Genomic DNA, 23,644 nt, shown 5'->3' with positions numbered 1-23,644 from the left:
TTCTAATCTTAGAGGATGAGGCCAGCAGGTTGAGGGAGGTTCTCCTTCTCTACTCTGCCCCAGTGAGGCCACAGCTGCAGTATTTTGTCCAGGTCTGGGCTCCCCAGTTCCAGAGAGACAGGGAACTGCTGGGGAGAGCCCAGGGGATGCTGCAAAGCTGCTGAGGGGCCTGGAGCAGCTCTGTCAGGAGCTAAGGCTGAGAGCCCTGGGGCTGAGAGCCTGCAGAAGAGCAGCCCCAGAGGGCAGCTGAGCAATGCTCAGCAAGAGACAAAGGAGCTGTGGGGGGCAAGAGGCTGGGGCCAGGCTCTGCTCAGTGGTGCCCAGGGACAGGACAAGGGGCAGTGGGCACAAAGTAGCACCCAGGAGGCTCCATGTGAAGAGGAGGAGAAAGTTGTTTGGTGTGAGGCTGCTGGAGGCCTGGAGCAGGCTGCCCAGAGAGGTTGTGGAGTCTCCTGGTGTGGAGAGCTTCCAGCCCCACCTGGATGTGTTCCTGTGTGGCCTGCTGTAGGTGATGCTGCTGTGGCAGGGGGTTTGGACTGGATGCTCTCTGGAGGTCCATTCCAACCCCTGACATTCTGTGATTCTGTGACTTTCCTGTGACACAAAAGACACCGAAATAATGAAGAGAGTTTATTGCTGTGATCATCAGCTGTAGGATAAGGAGGAGAGGCTGAGGGAGCTGGGATTGTTTAGCCTGGAGAAGAGGAGGCTCAGGGGTGACCTCATTGCCCTCTACAACTACATGAAAGGTGGTTGTAGCCAGGTGGGGGTTGGTCTCTTCTCCCAGGCACCTAGCAGCAGAACAAGAGGACACAGTCTCAAGCTGTGCCAGGGGACGTTTAGGCTGGAGGTGAGGAAAAAATTCTTCACAGAGAGAGTCATTGGCCATTGGAATGTGCTGCCCAGGGAGGTGGTGGAGTCCCCATCCCTGGAAGTGTTCAAGAGGGAATTGTATGTGGCACTTTGTGCCATGGTCTAGCCATGAGGTCTGTGGAGACAGGTTGGACTTGATGATCCTCGAGGTCTCTTCCAACCTTGGTGATACTGTGATAAGGAAAGGCAGACTCAAGCCATGTTCACACAGATCTATCTTTCATTTCTTTTGAAGGTTTGGGACAGTTTTGGACGTCTCCTCTACAGCTCCCAGCCCCATGAATATCCTATAACATCAATTGCCTGGGCTGCAGATGGAGAGCTGTTTGCTGTGGGATCGTTTCATACTTTGCGTCTCTGCGACAAAACTGGGGTAAGGAACAGCCCTGAGACACAGCAGATGTGGAATGGGACACATTGGTTAGCATCATAGTGTCAGTCAGGGTTGGAAGGGACCACAAGGATCATCTAGTTCCACCCCCTGCCATGGGCAAGGTCTCCTAACAGACCAGGTTGCTCAATCATAAAATCAATAAGGTTGGAAAAGACCTCAGAGATCATCAAGTCCAACCTGTCACCCAACACCTCCTGACAACTAAACCATGGCTCCAAGTGCCACATCCAAGCCCTTTTTCAACACCTCCAGGGATGGGGACTCCACCACCTCCCTGGGCAGCACATTCCAAAGGGCAATCTCTCTCTCTCTGGGAGGAACTTTCTCCTCACCTCCAGCCTAAACCTCCCCTGGCACAGCTTGAGACTGTGTCCTCTTGTTCTGCTGCTGGGGGCCTGGGAGACTACAACCTCTCTTCAGGGAGTTGCAGAGAGCAAGAAGGTCTCCCCTGAGCCTCCTCTTCTCCAGGCTAAGCAACCCCAGCTCCCTCAGCCTCTCCTCCCAGGGCTGTGCTCCAGACCCCTCCCCAGCTTTGTTGCCCTTCTCTGGACACCTTCCAGCAGCTCAACCTCTTTCCTAACCTGAGGAGCCCAGAACTGGACACAGGACTCCAGGTGTGGCCTCAGCAGTGCTGAGCACAGGGCACAATGACTTCCCTGCCCCTGCTGGCCACACTCTTCCTGCTGCAGGCCAGGATGCCCTTGGCCTTCTTGGCCCCCTGGGCACACTGCTGGCTCATCTTCAGCTGTTATTCACCACTACCCCCAGGTCCCTCTCTGCCTGGCTGCTCTCAGCCACTCTGACCCCAGTCTGTAGCACTGCCTGGGGTTGCTGTGGCCAATGTGCAGCACCTGGCACTTGGACTTGTTCAGTGCCATCCTGTTGGACTCTGCCCATCTGCCCAGCCTGGCAAGGTCCCTCTGCAGAGCTCTCCAACCCTCTAACAGATCAACTCCTGCCCCCAGCTTGGTGTCCTCTGCAAACTTACTGATGCTGGACTCAATCCCCTCCTCCAGATCATCAATAAAGATATTGAACAGGCTGGGGCCCAGCACTGATCCCTGGGGCACACCACTGGTGCCTGGCTGCCAGCTGGCTGTGGCACCATTCACCACCACTCTCTGGGCTCAGCCTCAGTTCCTAACCCAGTGCAGAGTGCTGCTGTCTCAAGTCTCCATCCAGCCTGGCTTTCAACAATTCCAGTCTTGCAGCCTCCACAGCTTCTCTGGGCAACCTGTTCCAGTGCTTCACTGCCCACACTGTAAAGAATTTCTTCCTCATGTCTCATCTAAATCCAGCTTCTTCCAGTTTGAAGCCATCTCCACTCGTCCTGTCACTCTATGCCTTAGTCAGAAGTCCCTCCCCAGCTCTCCTGTAGCCCCCTTCAGACCCTGGCAGGCTGCTCTAAGGTTTCCCTGGAGCCTTCTCCTCTCTATGCTGCACAACCCCAACTCTCTCAGCCTGGCCTCACAGCAGAGGGCTTCCAGCCCTCTGTGGCCTCCTCTAGCCCTGCTCCAGCAGGTCCCTGTCTGTGCTGAGGCCTCCAGAGCTGCCCCAGCACTGCAGGGGAGGTCTCAGCAGAGCACAGCAGAGGGGCAGAATCCCCTCCCTGCCCCTGCTGCCCACACTGTTAGGGATCAGCCCAGGACAGGCTGGGGCTGGGCTGGCAGTGCTCAGTGCTGGCTCTTGTCCAGCTTTGCACCCCTCAGCCCCTCCAAGTCCTTCTCCACCCATTCTCCACCCCATTTCCTATCCATCCAGCCTGGATGGGGAACACCTCAGCCTGGATCAGGGGTACTGGGCTCGCTGATCCCCACCGGCAAGTGATCAGCTGAAACAACTAGGCTGAATCAAAGCCAAAGGGAAAGAAGTGTGCAGCTGTGTGGGTGAGAGCAGCAATCCAAGCTGCACTCTGCACCCAGGCCAGATTGCTGCTGAAATGTGGCAAAGGCTGATGCAGCAGGAAAGGGAGGAAGACAAATGGGGGCTTTCTGTTTTCTGCTGTCATGTTTGGTGTTTGCTAGCATATAGCTTTTGTTTCTGCTTCCCCAGGGCCTTGCTGTTTTTCTTGCTGGTTATTCTGTAATGTAATTTGCTGTCAGTGTGGTTCCAGCTGCTGCTAGCTGAAACCCAGTCATTTTTAGTTAATCAGCCTTTAATGGTGAACAGGCTTGTGGGGTTTTGTTTGCAATGTAAGTGCAGAGAGTTTTGGGGTGGGTTTCCCCCCTCCCCTCTGCCCCCCCCCCCCCCATCAAATTAAGGGTTCTCTGACCTGCTGTATTGCTCCACTCTTCAAGAAACAAAGAGATGTACAGTGGCCAGTGCCAGATGCTTTGGGTCTGTTTAGCAGCTAGCAAGGGGAATTTATTATCTTCCAAATCATCATTATGCTGTTTGGGTATTTTTTTGTTTCCTTTCTTTTCTTCATGAAAGTTTCTTTCCTGACATTGAATATAAATAGTTACTAAAGAAGTAGCTCTGCTGGTACTGGGGGGGTGGAAAGGAAGAATGATTCACATACCACCAGAGTGATGGAGTTTGAAGAGAACCAGACCTGGCTTTTACTGGTCAACACAGACATTTTTATGATGTCTGATGTAATGGAGCTGTATTGGCAAATTGCTCCTCAGGGAGCCATCAGGCGAGATAGAGATCATTAACTCTTCTCTAGCAGGCATGGTCACTTGGGGGGCAGAATTCAACCCCATTCCCTCTCTGCTCTTCTTCTTTCTGCAGTGGATACTTTGTTCTAGAAACCTTATGGCAAAAAATACACCCCACCAACCAACCAACAAACCAAACCTCCAAATCTAGAATAGAATGGAATGGAATGGAACAAACCAGGTTGGAAGAGACCTTCAAGATCACCGAGTCCAACCTGTCATCCAACACCACCTAATCAGCTGAACCATGGCACCAAGCACCCCATCAAGTCTCCTCCTGAACACCTCCAGTGATGGTGACTCCACCACCTCCCCAGGCAGCACATTCCAATGGGCAATCACTCTCTCTGTGTAGAATTTCTTCCTAACATCCAGTCTGAACCTCCCCTGGCACAGCTTGAGACTATGTCCTCTTGTTCTGCTGCTGGGTGCCTGGGAGAAGAGACCAACCCTCACCTGGCTACAACCTCCCTTCAGGGAGTTGCAGAGAGCAAGAAGGTCTCCCCTGAACCTCCTCTTCTCCAGGCTAAGCAACCCCAGCTCCCTCAGCCTCTCCTCCCAGGGCTGTGCTCCAGACCCCTCCCCAGCTTTGTTGCCCTTCTCTGGACACCTTCCAGCAGCTCAACCTCTTTCCTAACCTGAGGAGCCCAGAACTGGACACAGGACTATAGGTGTGGCCTAACCAGTGCAGTGTACAGGGGCAGAATGACCTCCCTGCTCCTGCTGGCCACACTCTTCCTGCTGCAGGCCAGGATGCCCTTGGCCTTCTTGGCCCCCTGGGCACACTGCAGGCTCATGTTCAGCCTACTATCAACCACTACCCCCAGGTCCCTTTCTGCCTGGCTGCTCTCAGCCACTCTGACCCCAGCCTGTAGCCCTGCCTGGGGTTGCTGTGGCCAATGTGCAGAACCTGGCACTTGGATGTGTTCAATCTCCTGCCCTTGGGCTCTGCCCCTCTGTCTAATTTGGAAGTTTGATTCCTTGATTTAAAAAACTCCCTGGAGCTGTGTGGGAAACAAATTGCTATGGAAATGTGGTGGTGTCTGATTGGAGGCCTGTGGCCAGTGGTGTTCCCCAGGGATCAGTACTGGATCTAGTCGTCTTAGAATCATAGAATTGTCAGGGCTGGAAGGGGCCTCAAGGCTCAGCCAGCTCCAAGCCCCCTGCCATGGCCAGGGACACCTCACACTGCAGCAGGTTGCTCACAGCCACCTCCAGCCTGGCTGCAAACACCTCCAGGCAGGAGGCTTTCACCACCTCCCTGGATAACCTCTTCCAGTGTCTCCCCACCCTCATGGGGAATTCTTCATGATTCTCCATGATTCTTTGGTAGCTTCTTCAATGACCTGGCTGAGGAGATAGAGTGGACCCTCAGCAAGTTTGCTGGTGGCAGGAGTGGCTGGCACTGCATCAGGCTAGGCTGCCAGGCAACAAGATTTGGACAGGCTGAGAGCTGAGGGCAGGGGAACCTCATGAAGTTCAGAGTGCTGCACCTGGGGAGGAACAGCTCTAGGCAGCAGGACAGACTTGGGGTCATCCTGATGGAAAGCAGCTCTCTGGAGAAAGATCTTGGAGTCCTGCTGGACAGCAAGTTCTGCATGGGACAGCAATGTGTCCTTGTGGCCAGGAGGGCCAATGGCATCCTGGGGTGCATTGGGAAGAGTGTGGTCAGCAGGTTGAGGAAGGTTCTTCTCCTGCTCAGACCACACCTGGAATACTGTGTCTAGTTTTGTGCTCCCCAGTTCAAGAGAGACAGGGATCTGCTGGAGAGAGTCCAACAGAGGCTGTGAGGATGACTGGGGGACTGGAACATCTCTGCTGTGAAGAGAGCCTAGGAGCCCTGGGGCTGTTTAGTCTGGAGAAGAGAAGGCTGAGAGGGAATCCTACCAATGTCTATAAATATCTGAGGGGTGGGTGTCAAGTGGAGGGTCCAGGCTCTTTTTGGTGGTGCCCAATGACATGACAAGGGCCAGCAGGCACAAGCTAGGACCCAGGAGGTTCCACCTCAACATGAGGCAACAATTCTTTGTGGTGAGGGTGACAGAGCCCTGGAGCAGGCTGCCCAGAGAGGTTGTGGAGTCTCTTTCTGTGGACACTTTCCAACCCCACCTGGATGCATTGCTGTGCAGGCTGCCCTGGGTGATGCTGCTCTGGCAGGGGGCTTGGGCTGGATGCTCTCTGGAGGTCCCTGCCAACCCCTCCCATTCTGTGATTCTCTAAAAGAAATTATTATCCTACAGAACACCAAACCAAATCTATTTAATGTTGGATTTTGTTGGCCTGGTCATGCTCAGGGTCCTGCAGAGAGCACTAAGATTGAGTTTAAGGTGTGTGTATATATGTGTGTGTGTATGTGTGTGAAGCTGGATGTGTTGATGGGTAGATTTTAGCCTTCCTGATGTTCACAGCTTTCCAGGATCTCATCAGTGGGATGCAAGGCAGTGCTTAAAAAGTTCATTTATGTGAGCTATTTCCTGTGGCTCTGCATGCTTCCCTTGACATTACTGATCAGGTCAAAATATTTACACAGCAAGAGATGGCAGGAGTGACTAAAATTCACTGATTCCCTCCTTCCCCACTCCACTCCCACATAAAAGTCTTAGAAAATGGCCCATACCCATCTGCTCCAAAGACAGGTTGCTTTCCCAATGCCTTGGACAGCCTGGAAGCGTGTGGTGAAGTGTTTCTGTTCATGAGCTTGAACACATCCAAGTGCCAGGTTGTACACTTTGGCCACAGCAACCCCAGGCAGTGCTACAGGCTGGGGGCAGAGTGGCTGAGAGAGCCAGGCACAGAGGGACCTGGGGGTGCTGGTGGACAGCAGCTGAACACGAGTCAGCAGTGTGCCCAGGGGGCCAAGAAGGCCAAGGGCATCCTGGCCTGCAGCAGGAAGAGTGTGGCCAGCAGGAGCAGGGAAGTCCTTGTGCCCTGTGCTCAGCACTGCTGAGGCCACACCTGGAGTCCTGTGTCCAGTTCTGAGCTCCTCAGGTTAGGAAAGAGGTTGAGCTGCTGGAAGGTGTCCAGAGAAGGGCAACAAAGCTGGGGAGGGGTCTGGGGCACAGCCCTGTGAGGAGAGGCTGAGGGAGCTGGGGTTGCTTAGCCTGGAGAAGAGGAGGCTCAGGGGAGACCTTCTTGCTCTCTGCAACTCCCTGCAGGGAGGTTGTAGTCAGGAAGGGGTTGGTTGCTTCTTCCAGGCCCCCAGCAGCAGAACAAGAGGGCACAGTCTCAAGCTGTGCCAGGGGAGGTTTAGGCTGGAGGTGAGGAAGAAGTTCTTCCCAGAGAGAGAGATTGCCCTTTGGAATGTGCTGCCCAGGGAGGTGGTGGAGTCCCCATCCCTGGAGGTGTTCCAGAGGGGATTGGATGTGGCACTTGGTGCCATGGTCTAGCCATGAGGTCTGTGGTGCCAGGTTGGACTCGATGATCCTCGAGGCCCCTTCCAGCCTTGGTGATACTGTGAGACTGTGATAAACCTCGCTGCAACCTCCTTTCAGGGAGCTGTAGAGAGCAATGAGGCCTCCCCTCAGCCTCCTTTTCTCCAGGCTGAATCCACCCAGCTCTCTCAGCTGCTCTTCCCCAGCTCTATTCTCCAGACCCTTCCCCAGCTTTGTTGCCCTTCTCTAGTCCTGCTCCAGCCTCTCAATGTCCTTCTTGGAGTGAGGGAAATAAGTCCTTGAAAATTTTACCCTGTAAAAGCATTTCTTAAGCCTCTTGGGGTGTTTTTCATTACCATAAATGAGATCTAAAAAAAAATGTTTATTTGACCAGTTGTAATTAATTTGATCAACATGATTCTCACAGAATTCTAGGCCAGTTTGGGTTGAAAGAGACCATAAAGCTCATCCACTTCCAACCTCACTGCCATGGGCAGGGACCCCTCCCACCAGCCCAGCTTGCTCAAGGCCTCATCCAGCCTGGCCTTCAACACCTCCAGGCAGGAGGCAGCCACAGCCTCCCTGGGCAACCTGTGCCAGTGTCTCCCTACCCTCACTGTCAAGAATTTCTTCCTCATCTCCAGTCTCAGTGTCCCCTCTTCCAACTCAAAGTTGTTGCCCTTTATCCTGTCCTTACAAGCCCGTGGCTAGCACTGTAAAATGGTTGTGTTTGTCCTTGTTGCATTGATTTTTAATTGGTAAGAAGGTGGTGGGGGGAAGCATCTAATGATTTCTAAAGTGCAAGGAGCCTCTTATCTGTGGAGCAGCTTTGACAAGAGTTAAAAGTGTTCAGGTTAAGTTTATTAGATCATTAAAGTTGATTTTCATTCAGGACAGTAAATTCTGTGAGTGTTGGAGCATTAATGGAATTCAGCCCTTAGATTAAGATTAGGTAGGAGACAAATACAAAAGAAACAGCAAGATACTGAGTCCACTTCTGGTGTCCCCAGCAGAAGAGGGACATGGAGCTGTTGGTGAGTCCAGAAGAGGCCACAAAGATGCTCCAAGGGCTAGAGCAGTTCTGCTGGGAGCACAGGCTGAGGGAGCTGGGGGTGTTCAGAAGGCTCCAGGGACCTCAGAGCTGCCTGCCAGGACCTGAAGGCATCCTACAGGAAGGCTGCAGAGAGACTTTTGCTCAAGGGGTCTGGAGCCAGGCCAAGGGGGAATGGTTGGAAGCTGAGGCAGAGCAGGGTCAGAGTGGAGCTGAGGCAGAAGTTGTTGCTTGGGAGGGTGGTGAGAGTGTGGCCCAGGCTGGCCAGGGAGGCTGTGGCTGCCTCCTTGCTGGGGGTGTTGAAGGCCAGCAGCTGTCTGAGGCCTTGAGCAGCTGAGTGGAGCTGAGAGGTGTCCCTGGGCATGGTGAGGAGGTTGCAGCAGATGATCTCTGAGCCCTCTTCCAACCTGAGCCATTCTAGGAGTCTATGATTTCCATATTATTCTGGTAGTGCTGAGTTGTGCTGCAGCAAAGCCCTCACAACCCCCAATCTGTTTCCCATAGAGTTACACTTTGATCCCATTACATTTCATTTTAGTCTCTCTTCAGAGATATGCATTTGGCAGGGTAACAAAAGCCTAAGGTTGGGGGTTGTGGGGTTTTTTTCTGCCCTGTCTCTATTTCATCTACCTTTATTAACAGGCATGAGGCTGAATTCTTTGAGGCTCAATAAAAAGGGGGGGGGCAGGGGGGGGAAGAATACAGTTATTCCAGCTCTGTTTCCCATGGAGTTCTGTTGTTGAGCACTTCTTTCCAAGCTGGCATGTTTGAATGTATTGGAATTGGCTAATGTGACTTCTGGAAGGCAATGAAAGCATGTGGATCATCTATGGAAGCAATAACCTATTTAAAGAGCTCCATCAGTGTTTCATTCCCAAAGGTTAAGAATTTATCTGGGACAGTTTGTCATCCTATTTTTAGCCCTTGCATCGAGTAATTGGGAGAATGTGCTTGGATTTCAGGAGGAATTCAGCTGTCCTCTGTTTGTTCTTCTAATGCACAGCTTAATAACCTCACCTGGAGGTCATGCCTCAGTTGTTGGTAACTTGCATTACTTACTGGGGTCAAGTCCAACAAGTCCAAGCTGGGGAAGGGTCAGGAGTGCAGGCTGGGGAGGAGCAGCTGAGGGAGCTGGGGGTGTTTAGTGTGGAGAAGAGGAGGCTGAGGGGGGACCTCTGGCTCTCTACACCTCCCTGAAATGAGGCTGGAGCCAGGTGGAGGTTGGTTTCTTCTCCCAAGGAAGGAGTGATAGGACAAGAGGAAATGGCCTCAAGTTGCCCTGGGGGAGGTTTGGCTTGGACATAAGGAACAATTTCTTCACTGAAAGAGTGGCTAAGCTCTGGCCCAGGCTGCTGGAGGAACTGATGAGGTCACCATCCCTGGAAGTGTTCAGTAGACATAGTCCTGAAAGACATGAACTGAAAGAGGGAGATTTAGACTGGAGAGAAGGAAGGATTTTGCTACCCTGAGGGTGATGAGACCCTGTCCCAGGTTGCCCAGAGAGGTGGGAGATCACAATCTCACAGTCTCACAGTATAACTAAGGTTGGAAGAGACCCCAAGGATCATCAAGTCCAGCCTGTCTCCACAGACCTCACAACTAGACCATGGCACCAAGTGCCACATCCAATCCCCTCTTGAACACCTCCAGGGACGGTGACTCCACCACCTCCCTGGGCAGCACATCCCAATGACGAACGACTCGCTCGGTGAAGAACTTTCTCCTCACCTCGAGTCTAAACCTCCCCTGGCACAGCTTGAGACTGTGTCCCCTTGTTCTCGTGCTGGTTGCCTGGGAGAAGAGACCAACCCCCTCCTGTCTCCTTTCAGGTAGTTGTAGAGGGCAATGAGGTCACCCCTGATCCTTCTCTTCTGCAGGCTAAGCAACCCCAGCTCCCTCAGCCTCTCCTCACAGGGCTGTGCTCAAGGCCTCTCCCCAGCCTTGTTGCCCTTCTCTGGACACGCTCAAGTCTCTCAATGTCCTTCTTAAACTGAGGGGCCCAGAACTGGACACAGTACTCAAGATGCCCCATGGCTGGAACCATTGCAGGTCAGGTTGTTTGGGGCACTAGCTGTGTATCACAGTATCACAGTAACTAAGGTTGGAAGAGACCCCAAGGATCATCAAGTCCAACCTGTTCCAACAGACCTCACAACTAGATCATAGCACCAAGTGCCACGTCTGATGCCCTGGATTTCACAGTATCACAGTATCACAGTAACTAAGGTTGGAAGAGAACCCAAGGATATGTGGATATCCCTGCTGACTGCAGGGGGTTGGATGAGCTTGAAAGGTCCCTTCCAACCCAAAGCATTCAGTGAGTCCGATTCACACAGTCACATCCATACCCCTTGGAACTCAGTGTGTGTAGGAAATACATTCCAACCATTTCAGGGGTTGAAAATGATTCCTACATTAAACATGGCAAAGCTGAATTCTGTCTCTGCTAACATTTCTGCACATGACAAATGCAGGAGGCATCTGCAGTGAGCTCCTTCCTCTCCGAACCTCTCCTCTCCAAACCGCTCCAAAACTCTCCCCTCCTCTCCGAATCTCTCCTCTCCGAACCTCTCCTCTCCGAACCTCTCTGAACCTCTCCTCTCCGAAACTCTCCGAACCTCTCCTCTCCGAACCTCTCCAAAGCTCTCCGAAACTCTCCCCTCCTCTCTGAACCTCTCCTCTCTGAACCTCTCCTCTCTGAACCTCTCCTCTCCGAACCTCTCCTCTCCGAACCTCTCCAAACCTCTCCTCTCCAAACCTCTCCTCTCCGAACCTCTCCTCTCCTCTCTGAACCTCACCTCTCCTCTCCTCTCCGAACCTCTCTGAACCTCTCCGAACCTCTCCTCTCCGAACCTCTCCTCTCCGAACCGAACCTCTCCGAACCTCTCCTCTCCTCTCTGAACCTCTCCGAACCTCTCCGAACCTCTCCGAACCTCTCCGAACCTCTCCTCTCTGAACCTCTCCTCTCCGAACCTCTCCTCTCCAAACCTCTCCGAACCTCTCCTCTCCGAACCTCTCCGAACCTCTCCTCTCCGAACTTCTCCGAACCTCTCCTCCCTCTCCCCCCTCTCCCCCCTCCTCTCCTCCCTCTCCCTCCTTCCCTCCCTCTCCCTCCACACTTCTGAATACTCAATCTGTGTATTGGTTTAAAAGCTGGTTTAACATCTTCCTAAGCGTCTGTGAAGTTCAACAAGGGGCCTGCAGCTGGGCAGGAGCAGCCTCCTGCAGCAGTGCAGCTGAGGGGAGACTGCTGGAGAGCTTTCCAAAAGACCTGGAAAATGAAAACTTTGTGATTGCTTGATGTAGGTTTCTTGAAAACACAGCAAGAGGAGAGGTTGTAACCTGGCGCTCCTGGACCCTTTCAGCTAGCTCCATGCTAACCAAAAAAGGCTTCTGGGCTGGGAAAACAAAAAGCAGTGTTGGCTGTGTGTCCATTTTAGAGCTCAGTGTCTCTGCTTTGCATGAACCAACCCCACCCCCCCCAAAAACAAGTAGCTCCAAAGCACATTCTTCAAGCTCCTTACATTTCATCTCAGTTGATGGCTTGATGCCCCTTGCTTATTCATTCTGCCTGATGGGGAGCTTCTTGATCTCAGGGAAATGACCTTAGAAACAGCCTTGTCTGCTTGGGAGGATCCCAAGCCTGGCTTTTGAAATCCTCTTGCTTCCTCAGGCTCTTTCCAGATAGCTCACATCTGGCCAGCTGTGACAAACATGTCTCAAGATTCAGAACCTTGAGAGCATTTTCTGACTGTGCTCCTGCAGCCTCAAGTGCTTGCAAGCTCCATGCAAGGCTGTCAGGCAGTTGAATATTGTGCTCTCAATTACTGGAGAGTGCTTCATGCAGAATTCATCCACCTAGAAGACAAGAGCAGGTTCTAGGCTTCTCCCCCAGACCCTGCCCTTCCCTTGCCCAGCTCCTGCAGGCAGTGAATGGGCTGGCTGTCAGCCAAGGGGCATGGAAGCTGAGCCCTGGAGTTGGAGTGCTGGGGAGAGGAAATCCAAGCAGTCCTGGCACCCTGCTCACCCTGCTGCCTACACAGGAGAAGAGCCTGAACTCAGCAGGGCAGCTTGCACAGCACAACTGGGAGCTTCCATTTCCATCCCCTTCTGTTTCCTTCCTATCAACAGTTTGGAGTCTGACACCTTTATCTTACTGTGATTTGGGGTGATTATGAAGACTCTGGGTGAAGGATTTGGTGCTTTTGGGGGGTGCCTTCTATGTGCTGCAAAAGAAATCAGGGTGTGCAGTGTGTTAGGTTAGGTGACTCTTCCCTCATGTATCCAAACCTCAGGAGAATCCAAGGTCTACATGGAACTTCAGTCACATGAGTCTTAGGGTTTCAGATGTGTTTGGATATTCAGATAGATCTTCAAATGATAAATGGCTTCTAAAATTCCCCTCTCCTCCCTCTCCTCCCTCTCCTCCCTCTCCTCCCTCTCCTCCCTCTCCTCCCTCTCCTCCCTCTCCTCCCTCTCCTCCCTCTCCTCCCTCTCCTCCCTCTCCTCCCTCTCCTCCCTCTCCTCCCTCTCCTCCCTCTCCTCCCTCTCCTCCCTCTCCTCCCTCTCCTCCCTCTCCTCCACACTTCTGAAGACTCAATCTGGGTATTGGTTTAAAAGCTGGTTTAACATCTTCCTAAGTGTCTGTGAAGTTCAACAAGGGGCCTGCAGCTGGGCAGGAGCAGCCTCCTGCAGCAGTGCAGCTGAGGGGAGACTGCTGGAGAGCAGCTCCACAGAGAAGGACCTGGGAGTGCTGGGGGAGCAAGAAGCTCACCATCAGCCAGCAAGGTGCCCTCAGGGCAACAAGGCCAGTGGGGTCCTGGAATGCATGAAGAAGAGAGTGGCCAGCAGGTTGAGGGAGGTTCTCCTTCTCTGCTCTGCCCCAGTGAGGCCACAGCTGGAGTATTTTGGCTCAGTTGGTAGCACATAAGACCCTTAATGGGAACGTTGTGAGTTCAAGCCTGCAGTGGGCAGTAGTGTCTTCCCTACTCTAGTCATGAGGTCTGTGGTGACAGGTTGGACTCGATGATCTTTGAGGTCTCTTCCAACCTTAGTGATACTGAAAGAGATTACTGAAAGGGCTTCAAGATGTTCTTCTTGAAAAAGCAGACTTCTAATTGATACTGAAAGAGATTTTGTCCAGGTCTGTGCTCTCCAGTTCAAGAGAGACAGGGAACTGCTGGGGAGAGTCCAGGGGAGGCTGCAAAGCTGCTGAGGGGCCTGGAGCAGCTCTGTGAGGAGCAAAGGCTGAGAGCCCTGGGGCTGAGAGCCTGCAGAAGAGCAGCCCCAGAGGGCAGCTGAGCAATGCTCAGCAAGAGCTAAAGGAGCTGTGGAGGCAAGAAGCTGGGGCCAGGCTCTGCTCAGTGGTGCCCAGGGACAGGCCAAGGGGCAGTGGGCACAGACTGGAGCCCAGGGGGTTGCATCTGAAGAGGAGGAGAAAGTTGTTTGTTGTGAGGGTGCTGGAGGCCTGGAGCAGGCTGCCCAGAGAGGTTGTGGAGTCTCCTGGTGTGGAGAGCTTCCAACCCCCCCTGGGCACTGTGCTGCTGGGCAAGCTGCTGGGGGTGCCCTGCTGGAGCAGAGAGGGTTGGACTGGGTGAGCTGCAGAGGTCCCTTCCAAGTCTCACCCTGCTGTGTCTCTCAGAACAGCATCCCTACCAATCCTGGTATTACAGTGAGGGCTTTTCCAAGAGTACCCCAAACCCCCCATAATAAAGTCTCCTTTTCTCTTTTTCTCCCAAGTGGTCTTATGCTTTGGAGAAGCCCAACACTGGCAGCATCTTTAACATCTCCTGGTCTGTGGATGGCACTCAGCTGGCTGGAGCCTGTGGCAACGGCCACGTCATCTTTGCCCACGTCGTGGAGCAGCGCTGGGACTGGAAGGGCTTTGAAATAACCTTAGTGAAGAGGAGAACCATGCAGGTAAGGTGCACAGGGCAGAGCTCTGCAGTCTCACTGCTGCCTTTCCAAGGCCTTTTTTGAAAGAGAAAATGGGAATTTGTAGTCCTTGACAAAAGATTTTCCTTGGGTTTGTTCCCTGATGTATGTGACTAAATCTGAGTCAGGGCAATCCCAGGCACTGATACAGGCTGGGCAGGGACTGGCAGGAGAGCAGCCCTCAAGAAAAGGCCTTGGGGGTGCTGGGGGAGGAGAAGCTCAAGAGGAGCCAGCAGTCAGCACTTGCAGCCCAGAGAGCCAAGCAGAGCCTGGGCTGCAGCAAGAGAAGTGTGGCCAGCAGGGCAGGGAGGGGATTCTGCCCCTCTGCTCCACTCTGCTGAGACCACAGCTGCAGCTCTGGGGCCAGTGCTGGAGCCTCTGTGCCAGGAAGGCTCTGGAGGGGCTGGAAGGTGTCCAGAGAAGGGCCACGAGGAGGAGCAGAGGGCTGGAGCTGCTCTGCTCTGCAGACAGCCTGAGAGAGTTGGGGTTGTGCAGGCTGGAGAGGAGAAGGCTCCCAGGAGACCTTCTGGTGGCCTTCCAGGATCTGCAGGGGGCTCCAAGAAAGCTGGGGAGGGACTTTGAGGGTGTCAGGGAGGGATAGGACTGGGGGGGATGGAGCAAAACTAGAAGTGGGGAGATTGAGCTTGGATGTGAGGAAGAAGTTGTTCCCCATGAGGGTGGTATTGGAAGCCTTATGCCTGGAGGTGTTTGCAGCCAGGCTGGAGGTGGCTGTGAGCAACCTGCTGTAGTGTGAGGTGTCCCTGCCCATGGCAAGAGGTTTGGAACTAGCTGATGCTTGAGGTCCCTTCCAGCTGCAGGACCTTGCACTGGGCCTTGTTGAAGTTCATGAGGTTGGCTTGGGCTCAGCTCTGCAGCCTGTCCAGGTCTTCCAGCCTGTCAGCCAGGCCACACAGCTTGATGTCACCCCCAGACATACTGAGGGTGCCTCAATCCCACTGCCCATGTTGCTGACAAAGATGTTAACAGCTCTGGCCCCATTACTGACCCCTGAGGAGCACTGCTGGTCTCTGGTTTCTGAGCTGTTGACCCCAACTCTGAGAGCAGCCAATGTCTTATCAAACCAGTGGCCACCACTCAAGTCCGTGCTTTTCCAGTCTGGCAACCAGGATGTCTTGTGGGACAGTGTCAAATGCTTTACACAAGCCCAGGCAGATGCCATCAGCTGCTCTTCCCTATCCACTGATGCTGGAACTCATCATAGAAAGCCATTATGTTGGCCAGGCAGGATTTGCCCTTGGTGAAGCCCTGCTGGTTGCCATCAACCACAGCCTCTTCATAGAATCTTAGAATCAATGAGGTTGGAGAAGACCTCAAAGATCATCAAGTCCAACCTGTCACCCCAGAAGTCATGACTACTAAACCATGGCACCAAGTGCCACATCCAGTCCCCTCTTGAACACCTCCAGGGATGGGGACTCCACCACCTCCCTGGGCAGCACATCCCAATGGCTAACAACTCTCTCTGGGAAGAACTTTCTCCTCACCTCCAGCCTAAACCTGCCCTGGCACAGCTTGAGACTGTGTCCTCTTATTTTGGTTCTGGGTGCCTGGGAGAAGAGTCCAACCCCCATGTGCTTTAGCAAGGCCTTCAGGAGGATCTTATTTAAGAAGGTCATTTAGATACTTGAATTTAAGAAGGACATTGAGACACTTGAACATGTCCAGAGAAGGGCAGCAAGGCTGGGGAGGGGTCTGGAGCACAGCCCTGGGAGGAGAGGCTGAGGGAGCTGGGGTTCCTTAGCCTGGAGAAGAGGAGGCTCAGGGGAGACCTTCTTGCTGTCTACAACTCCCTGAAGGGAGGTTGTAGCCAGGTGGGGGTTGGTCCCAGGCACCCAGCAGCAGAACAAGAGGACACAGTCTCAAGCTGTGCCAGGGGAGGATTAGGCTGGAGGTTAGGAAGAAATTCTTCATAAAAAGAGAGATTGGTCACTGGGATGTGCTGCCCAGGGAGGTGGTGGAGTCACCATCCCTGGAGGTGTTTAGGAAGAGCCTGGTTGAGGCCCTTGGTGCCATGGTTGAGTTGATTGGATGTTGCTGGGTGATAGGTTGGCCTTGATGATCTCTGAGGTCTTTTCCAACCTGATTAGTTCTGTGTTGTGTCCCTTCTGACCCAAAGCAGTCCATGAATCCATGACTCAGGCACCTGCATGGTGCTGCCAGGGGAGTGCTGAGCAGCAGGCTCTGACCTCAGTGGGGGCTGCCAAGTCTCAGCCCTGCTGGACAGGACTCAGGCCCCTCCGTGTGGTTTCTGGGGCTTAAGCTTGGGAGCCTTCTTCTTGAAAACTCTTGGCTTGAATCCACCTTTAGGTTACCAAAGAGCTGGGAATTAATACAAAAATATGAATTGGTTGGACTTTCTCATTTGTCCTCTGTGTTCCCAGACACTGACTCACAACATTCACTCTCTGGGCACTGGGGTAAGAGGTGGTTTCCATTCTTCCACATTTTCCAAGTCACACCAAGCCAATCTTCCCAGTGTCAAACTCAACTTCCTAAATTCCTAATTAGCCCTCTAAGGATTCCCCCCCCACCCTCCCCCCCTTTTCTTTTCTTTTCTTTTGTTCTCAATTCTTTCTTATGCTGAATATGTAATTAGGAAAAGTTGTAGCAACAGAAAATGCCCTGGTGGGTGGGATAAGATGAGTCAGTGTCTGGGAACACAGGAGGCAAAGGAGCAGGTAGAAATGCAGAGTGCTTCTTTCATTCCCAGACATCGACTCGTAACAGATGGAGCTCTGGGAATCATCTCCAGAGCAGCACTGTCAGGGTTGGAAGGCACCTCAGGGACCCTCCAGTTCCAAGCCCCCTGCCATGGGCAGGGACACCTCACACCACAGCAGGTTGCTCACAGCCACCTCCAGCCTGGCTGCAAACAACTCCAGGCAGGAGGTTTCCACCACCTCCCTGGGCAACCTGTGCCAGGCTCTCACCACCCTCATGGGCAACAACTTCTTCCTAATATCCAATCTCAATCTCCCCACTTCTAGTTTTGCTCCATCCCCCCCTAGTCCTATCACTCCCTGACACCCTACAAAGTCCCTCCCCAGCTTTCTTGCAGTCCCCTGCAGACCCTGGAAGGCCACCAGAAGCTCTCCTGGGAGCCTTCTCCTCTCCAGCCTGCACAACCCCAACTCTCTCAGGCTGTCTCCAGAGCAGAGCAGCTCCAGCCCTCTGCTCCTCCTCCTGGCCCTTCTCTGGACACCTTCCAGCCCCTCCAGAGCCTTCCTGGCACAGAGGCTCCAGAACTGGCCCCAGAGCTGCAGCTGTGGTCTCAGCAGAGTGGAGCAGAGGGGCAGAATCCCCTCCCTGCCCTGCTGGCCACACTTCTCTTGCTGCAGCCCAGGCTCTGCTTGGCTCTCTGGGCTGCAAGTGCTCCCTGCTGGCTCCTGTTGAGCTTCTCCTCCCCCAGCACCCCAAGGCCTTTTCTTGAGGGCTGCTCTCCTGCCAGTCCCTGCCCAGCCTGTATCAGTGCCTGGGATTGCCCTGCCCCAGCTGCAGGACTCTGCTCTTGGTCTTGTTGAACCTCCTGAGGTTGGCTTGTGCCCAGCTCTGCAGCCTGTCCAGGTCCCTCTGGATGGATCCTTCCCTCCAGCTGTCTGCTGCCCCACACAGCTTGGTGTCATCAGCAACCCTGCTGAGGGTGCACTCAGTGCCACTGTCCATGGCACCCACAGAGATGTTCAACAAGCCTGGGCCCAGGACTGATCCCTGAGGGACTGCACTTGTCCCTGGCCTCCAGCTGGCCATGGACCCATTGCCAGCCACCCTTTGGGTGCAGGCCTCAAGCCAGCTCTGTATGCACTGAATGCTCCACCCATGGACCCCCTCCTGCCCCAGCCTGGAGCCCAGGCTGTGGTGTGGGACAGTGCCCAAGGCTTTGCTCAGCTCCAGCTCAGTGACCTCAGTTGCTCAGCCTTCATCTCTTGATGTTGTGACCTTGTCCCAGAAGGCCACCAGGTTTGTCAGGCAGGGCTTGCCCTTGGTGGAGCTGTAGGTGCAGCCTCAGCTCCTGTTGCTTCATTCAGCCTGCATTTGCTTCTGCTCAGGTGCACAACGTCCTGAACAACGCAGTGGATGTGCTGGAATTCCGAGACAGGGTCATTAAGGCCTCCTTGAACTATGGCCATTTGGTTGTCTCCACTGCTCTTCAGTGTTATGTCTTCTCGTGAGTAACACAGGCTCCTGCAGCTCCCCATGCTCACCTGCATCTTCTGAGAAGCAGGAACTGGACTGGCAGAGTTCAGATTTCCATTGACTAAGTGCCACAGGCACCAGGATTCAGCACCCTATTTTTGGGCCAGTCACACCAAAAAGGGCATCAAGGGGCTGGAGCAGGTCCAGAGAAGGGCAATGAAGATGGGGAAGGGTCTGCAGAGCAGGGCTGGTGAGGAGTAGCTGAGGGAGCTGGGGGTGTTTTAGTCTGGAGAAAAGGAGGGGAGACCTTCTGGCTCTCTCTGACCCCCTGAGAGAAGGTGGGAGCTGGGATGGGGTTTATCTCTTCTCCCAAGGTACAAGGGACAGGACAAGAGGAAATGGCCTCAATCAGTACCAGGGGAGGTTCAGGCTGGCCACAAGGAGCAATCTGTTCATGGAAAGGGTTATCAATGCCTTGGCCAGGCTGCTCAGGGCAGTGGTGGAGGCAGCATCACTGGAAGTGTTCACAAAGCATGTAGATGTGATGCTGACATGGTGGGAATCATTTGATCTGGCAAGAATTGGATCTTGGAGATCTTCTCCAACCTCTCTGATTCCCTGCAGAGGGACTGTTTGCAAAGGCCTGCAGGGACAGGACCAAGGGCAGTGGTTTGAAGTTAGGGAAGAGCAGATTGAGATGGGATGTGAGGAAGAAGTTCTGCACCATGAGGGTGGTGGAACACTGGAACAGGTTGCCCAGGGAGGTAGTTGAGGCCCCATCCCTGGTCATACTCAATGTCAGGCACTTTGAATATTGGGTTAGATGACTAAGATTGGACAGTAACACAGCCTGTAAGAGGACACACAGGACAGAGACTTAACCCAGGTGAAGAGCTGGAGGCCAGCTCATTTCTTAGTGATTTCAGCCTCCTGTGTGTGAAGATTAAATGGTTTTAATGAATGATTGTGGGTTTTCTTTTCAGTACAAAGAACTGGAACACACCACTGATCTTTGACCTGAAGGAAGGGACAGTGAGTTTGATTCTACAAGCAGAAAGGTAACTCACTTCTTGGAGTGTTCTCCAGGAGATATGAACATGCACTTCCTAAAACTTCATTGCAGTACCTGAATGGGGGCCTGCAAGAAGGCTGCAGGGGGACTGTTCCCATAGGCCTGCAGTGACAGCACCAGGGGCAATGGTTTGAAATGAGAGGAGAGCAGATTGGATGTGAGGAACAAGTTCTGCACCAGGAGGCTGCTGGAACACTTCAATAGGTTGCCCAGGAAGGTGGTTGAGGCCCCATCCCTGGAGATACTCAAGGTGAGGCTTGACAGGACCCTGAGCAGCCTGAACTAGTGGAGGACGTCCCTGATGACTGCAGGTGTTTGGACTGGGTGACCTTTGGAGGTCCCTTCCAACCAAAACAGTTCTTAAGAGCTGCATGTCCAGCAGATCTAGGAAGGTTCTCCTCCCCCTCTGCTCTGCCTTGGTGAGGGCACATCTGGGATACTGTGTCCAGTTCTGGGCTCCCCAGTTCAAGAGAGACAGAGACCTGCTGGGGAGAGTCCAGTAGAGGCTACAAGGATGAGTGAGGGACTGGAACGTCTCTGGTGTGAAGAGAAACTGAGAGCCCTGGAGCTGTTTAGTCTGGAGAGGAGAAGGCTGAGAGGGATCTGATCAGTGTCTATCAATAGCTGAGGGCTGGGGGTCAGGATGAAGGTGCCAGGCTCTTTGTGTTGGTGCCCAGAGATAGGACAAGGAACAGTGGGGACAAGCTGGAACCCAGGAGGTGCCACCTCAACATGAGGAGACACTTCTGTATGGTGAGGGTGCCAGAGCCCTGGAGCAGGCTGCCCAGAGGGGTTGTGGAGTCTCCTTCTGTGGGGAGATTCCAAACCCACCTGGATTCATTGCTGTGTGCCCTGCCCTGGGTCATGCTGCTGTGGCAGGGGGCTTGGGCTGGATGATCTCTGGAGGGCCCTTCCAACCCCTACCATTCTGTGATTCTGTGATACTGAAGTAGGCAAAAAGTCACTGCTCTTGCTAAGGTGTGTGTGACAGTTCAGCTGCTCCATCTGCCATGTGATGCTGGTGATGGCTCTTTCCATGTACTGTATATATTTATCCCCTTATTCATGGAAGAAAGGAGATCTTCTGACATCAGCATCTGGTGGGTTGGATGTTTTATGTTGCTTTCTTGAACCAGACTCTTCCCTTTTAGTCTCCCAGTTTTTTATTAGCAGCATTGCCAGGTATGGAGCTAAAAAGAAACAGTTTCATTTTGCTTACATATTTCTGCTTCTGCTTGCAAGAAATTACTAGTTTTTTCCCCTCAGTTCAGTGATTTACCTTCTTGGTGTTTGCTTTTGGGGGTTTTTTTTAATAGGCATTTTCTTCTGGTGGATGGTGGTGGACTTTATTTATATTCCTATGAAGGAAGATTAATTTCCTCTCCAAAATTTCCTGGGATGAGAGCAGATGTTTTAAATGCCCAGACAGTATCTCTGAGTAATGATACTTTAGCAGTAAGAGACAAAGCTGATGAAAAGGGTAAGTTCTGCATCTCAGAAGTTCCATCTTTGCTAACAATTCACTGTTGTTATTATTCCATCATTAATCATTCTCACTACAACCCAGAGTGCAAGATCCTGCATCTGGACCGGGCCAACCCCAGGCACAGCTCCAGGCTGGGTGCAGAGTGGGTTGAGAGCAGCCCTGAAGAAAGAGCCTTGGGGGTGTTGGTTGCTGAGCAGCTCCCCAGGAGCCAGCAGTGCCCTCCTGCAGCCCAGCAGGCAGCTGGGTGCTGGGCTGCAGCCAGAGCAGTGTGGGCAGCAGGGCAAAAGAAGGGATTCTGCCTCCAGGTCTGGTGTCCCCAGCAGAAGGAGGACACAGAGCTGCTGGAGAGAGGCCAGAGGAGGCCACAAAGATGCTCCCAGGGCTGGAGCAGCTCTGCTGTGAGCACAGGCTGAGGGAGCTGGGGCTGTGCAGCCTGCAGAGGAGAAGGGTCCAGGGGGACCTCAGAGCTGCCTTCCAATAGCTGAAGGGATCCTGCAGGAAGGCTGCAGAGGGACTTTTCCTGAGGGTGTCTGGAGACAGCACCAGAGGTTACACCAGAACTGCAGGCAGGATTGGAGGTGAGGTCTGAGCAGAGCAGAGCCCAGGGGCAGAATCCCCTCTCCTGCCCTGCTGCCCACACTGCTCTGGCTGCAGCCCAGCAAACAGCTGCCTGCTGGGCTGCAGGAGGGCACTGCTGGCTCCTGGGGAGCTGCTCATCAATCAGCATGCCCAAGTCTCTTTCTTCAGAGCTGCTCTCAACCCAAAATCTGGGCAAGCTGCTGTGGGTGCCCCTGCTTTAGCAGAAGAGCTGGACTGGATGATCTCCAAGAGATCCCTTCCAAACCTCCCCATGCTGCCATTCTGCAATCCCTTGGCGTCACTGAGGTGACACCAATATGCCTCACCTTCCCAAGCAAGGGGGTGGATGCTCTTTCCCTGCCCACATGGGTTGGATTCTTTGTGTTACAAGGCAAACACAGTCACTGTGCCCTTCCTCTGGATGTTCAAAGGGAGAGAATGGCCTCTGTTCCTGTTGTTAAGTCATACATATTGAAGAGAGAGAGTGGAGGTTCTAAATGCCTGTAAATGAGTAAAAAGAGGAATTTGTCCAAGCAGGGAGAAGAAAAGCCCAACCCACAAACCCAAGTACCCTAAACCTGCAGAGTTAACCAATTTTACTTGTAAATTAAGTGCAGTGATTTGCTTTAGACCTCTCCTCATCTCACTTCCTAAAGCTAGCAGAGCAGCAGGAAAATGGCCTTGTAGAGCTAGACCAAAATACATTTCATGCCTAGGAGTGAGAAACCCAGCATGTCTCAGGAGCAGCTCCTGACTTTTGTAGGCTTACCCAGCTGCCAAGAGCAAGCTTTGTGCAAGCCCCTCTCTTTCCCTCCCTTGCAAACTCAAGCAGTGCTTTCTGAACACCTGCTCTTACAGGGGCTGGGTGTTGAGTTCTGTCTGTGTGAGCACTGACCTCAAACCCAACATCCTGTCTCCAGAGGAGGGCAATGAGGCTGAGGAGAGGTCTCGAGCACAAACCCCATGAGGAGAGGCTGAGGGAGCTGGTGTTGCTTAGCCTGGAGAAGAGGAGGCTCAGGGGAGACCTCATTGCTCTCTACAACAAGGGAGGTTGTAGCCAGGTGGGGGTTGGTCTCTTCTCCCAAGCAACCAGCACCAGAACAAGAGGACACAGTCTCAAGCTGTGCCAGGAGAGGTTTAGGCTGGAGGTGAGGAGAAAGTTCTTCCCAGCAAGAGGAATTGGCCACTGGGATGTGCTGCCCAGGGAGGTGGTGGAGTCACTGTCCCTGAAGGTGTTCAAAAAAGGCTTGGATGTGGCACTTCGAGTCATGGTTCAGTTGTCAGGAGGTGTTAGGTGACAGGTTGGACTTGATGATCTCTGAGGTCTTGTCCAGCCTGGTTGATTCTGTGATTGTGTTCTATGATTCTAAGGAAAGCAAAGCACAGCAGCATAAACACCTTAACACTGCCATCCTTTGGAGCCAGCCTGGATGTTCATCTGAGGTTGTGTGTCATGCACTCTCAATAGAATAGAAATGGAATGGAATGGAATGGAATAGAATAGAAATGGAATGGAATGGAATGGAATAGAATTAACCAGGTTGGAAGAGACCTTTGAGATCATCAAGTCCAACCTGTCATCCAACACCATCTAATCAACTAAACCATGGCACCAAGCACCCCATCCAGGCTCTTCCTAAACACCTCCAGTGATGATGACTCCTGGGCAGCACATCCCAGTGGTCAATCACCTTTCTATGAAGAATTTCTTCCTAGCATCCAGCCTAAACCTCCCCTGGCACAGCTTGAGACTGTGTCCTCTTGTTCTGAGGAGCAGCATGGAATTGCTTTGCTCAGATAACAACCTGTGAGGGTGCACTGAGACCACAGAATCCAGCTGGATGGTCTTCCAACCCAAACCCACTTGTGATAGTTTCCCAAGTGTAAAATTAGTTCTCTTTTCCAGAGTGAAACTGTTACAGGCTCACAGGATGTCAGGGGTTGGAAGGGACCTCTGGAGATCTTCCAGTCCAAGCCCCCTGCCAGAGCAGGAGCAGAGAATCCAGCACAGGTCACACAGGAACACATCCAGGGAGGGCTGGGAAGGCTCCAGAGAAGGAGACTCC

At 53.1% G+C, this 23,644-nt stretch overlaps 1 protein-coding gene across 1 annotated transcript in view; it reads left to right on the top strand.

Moving 5' to 3' along the window:
• Positions 1-23,644, top strand: part of IFT80 (intraflagellar transport 80) — a 70,340-nt gene that overhangs the window by 27,014 nt on the left and 19,682 nt on the right. Inside the window, exons 8-12 of the mRNA XM_054175559.1 lie at positions 1,109-1,246; positions 14,092-14,271; positions 18,354-18,472; positions 19,425-19,499; positions 20,830-20,993. Of these exons, the coding sequence (XP_054031534.1) occupies positions 1,109-1,246; positions 14,092-14,271; positions 18,354-18,472; positions 19,425-19,499; positions 20,830-20,993 (676 nt within the window). The remainder of the gene's footprint in view (positions 1-1,108; positions 1,247-14,091; positions 14,272-18,353; positions 18,473-19,424; positions 19,500-20,829; positions 20,994-23,644) is intronic.

Source organism: Dryobates pubescens, chromosome 32 (assembly GCF_014839835.1).
Source record: "Dryobates pubescens isolate bDryPub1 chromosome 32, bDryPub1.pri, whole genome shotgun sequence".
Taxonomy (NCBI): domain Eukaryota; kingdom Metazoa; phylum Chordata; class Aves; order Piciformes; family Picidae; genus Dryobates; species Dryobates pubescens.
The sequence above is the reverse complement of the archived record's forward strand: the minus strand, read 5'-3'. Positions and strand labels throughout refer to the sequence as shown.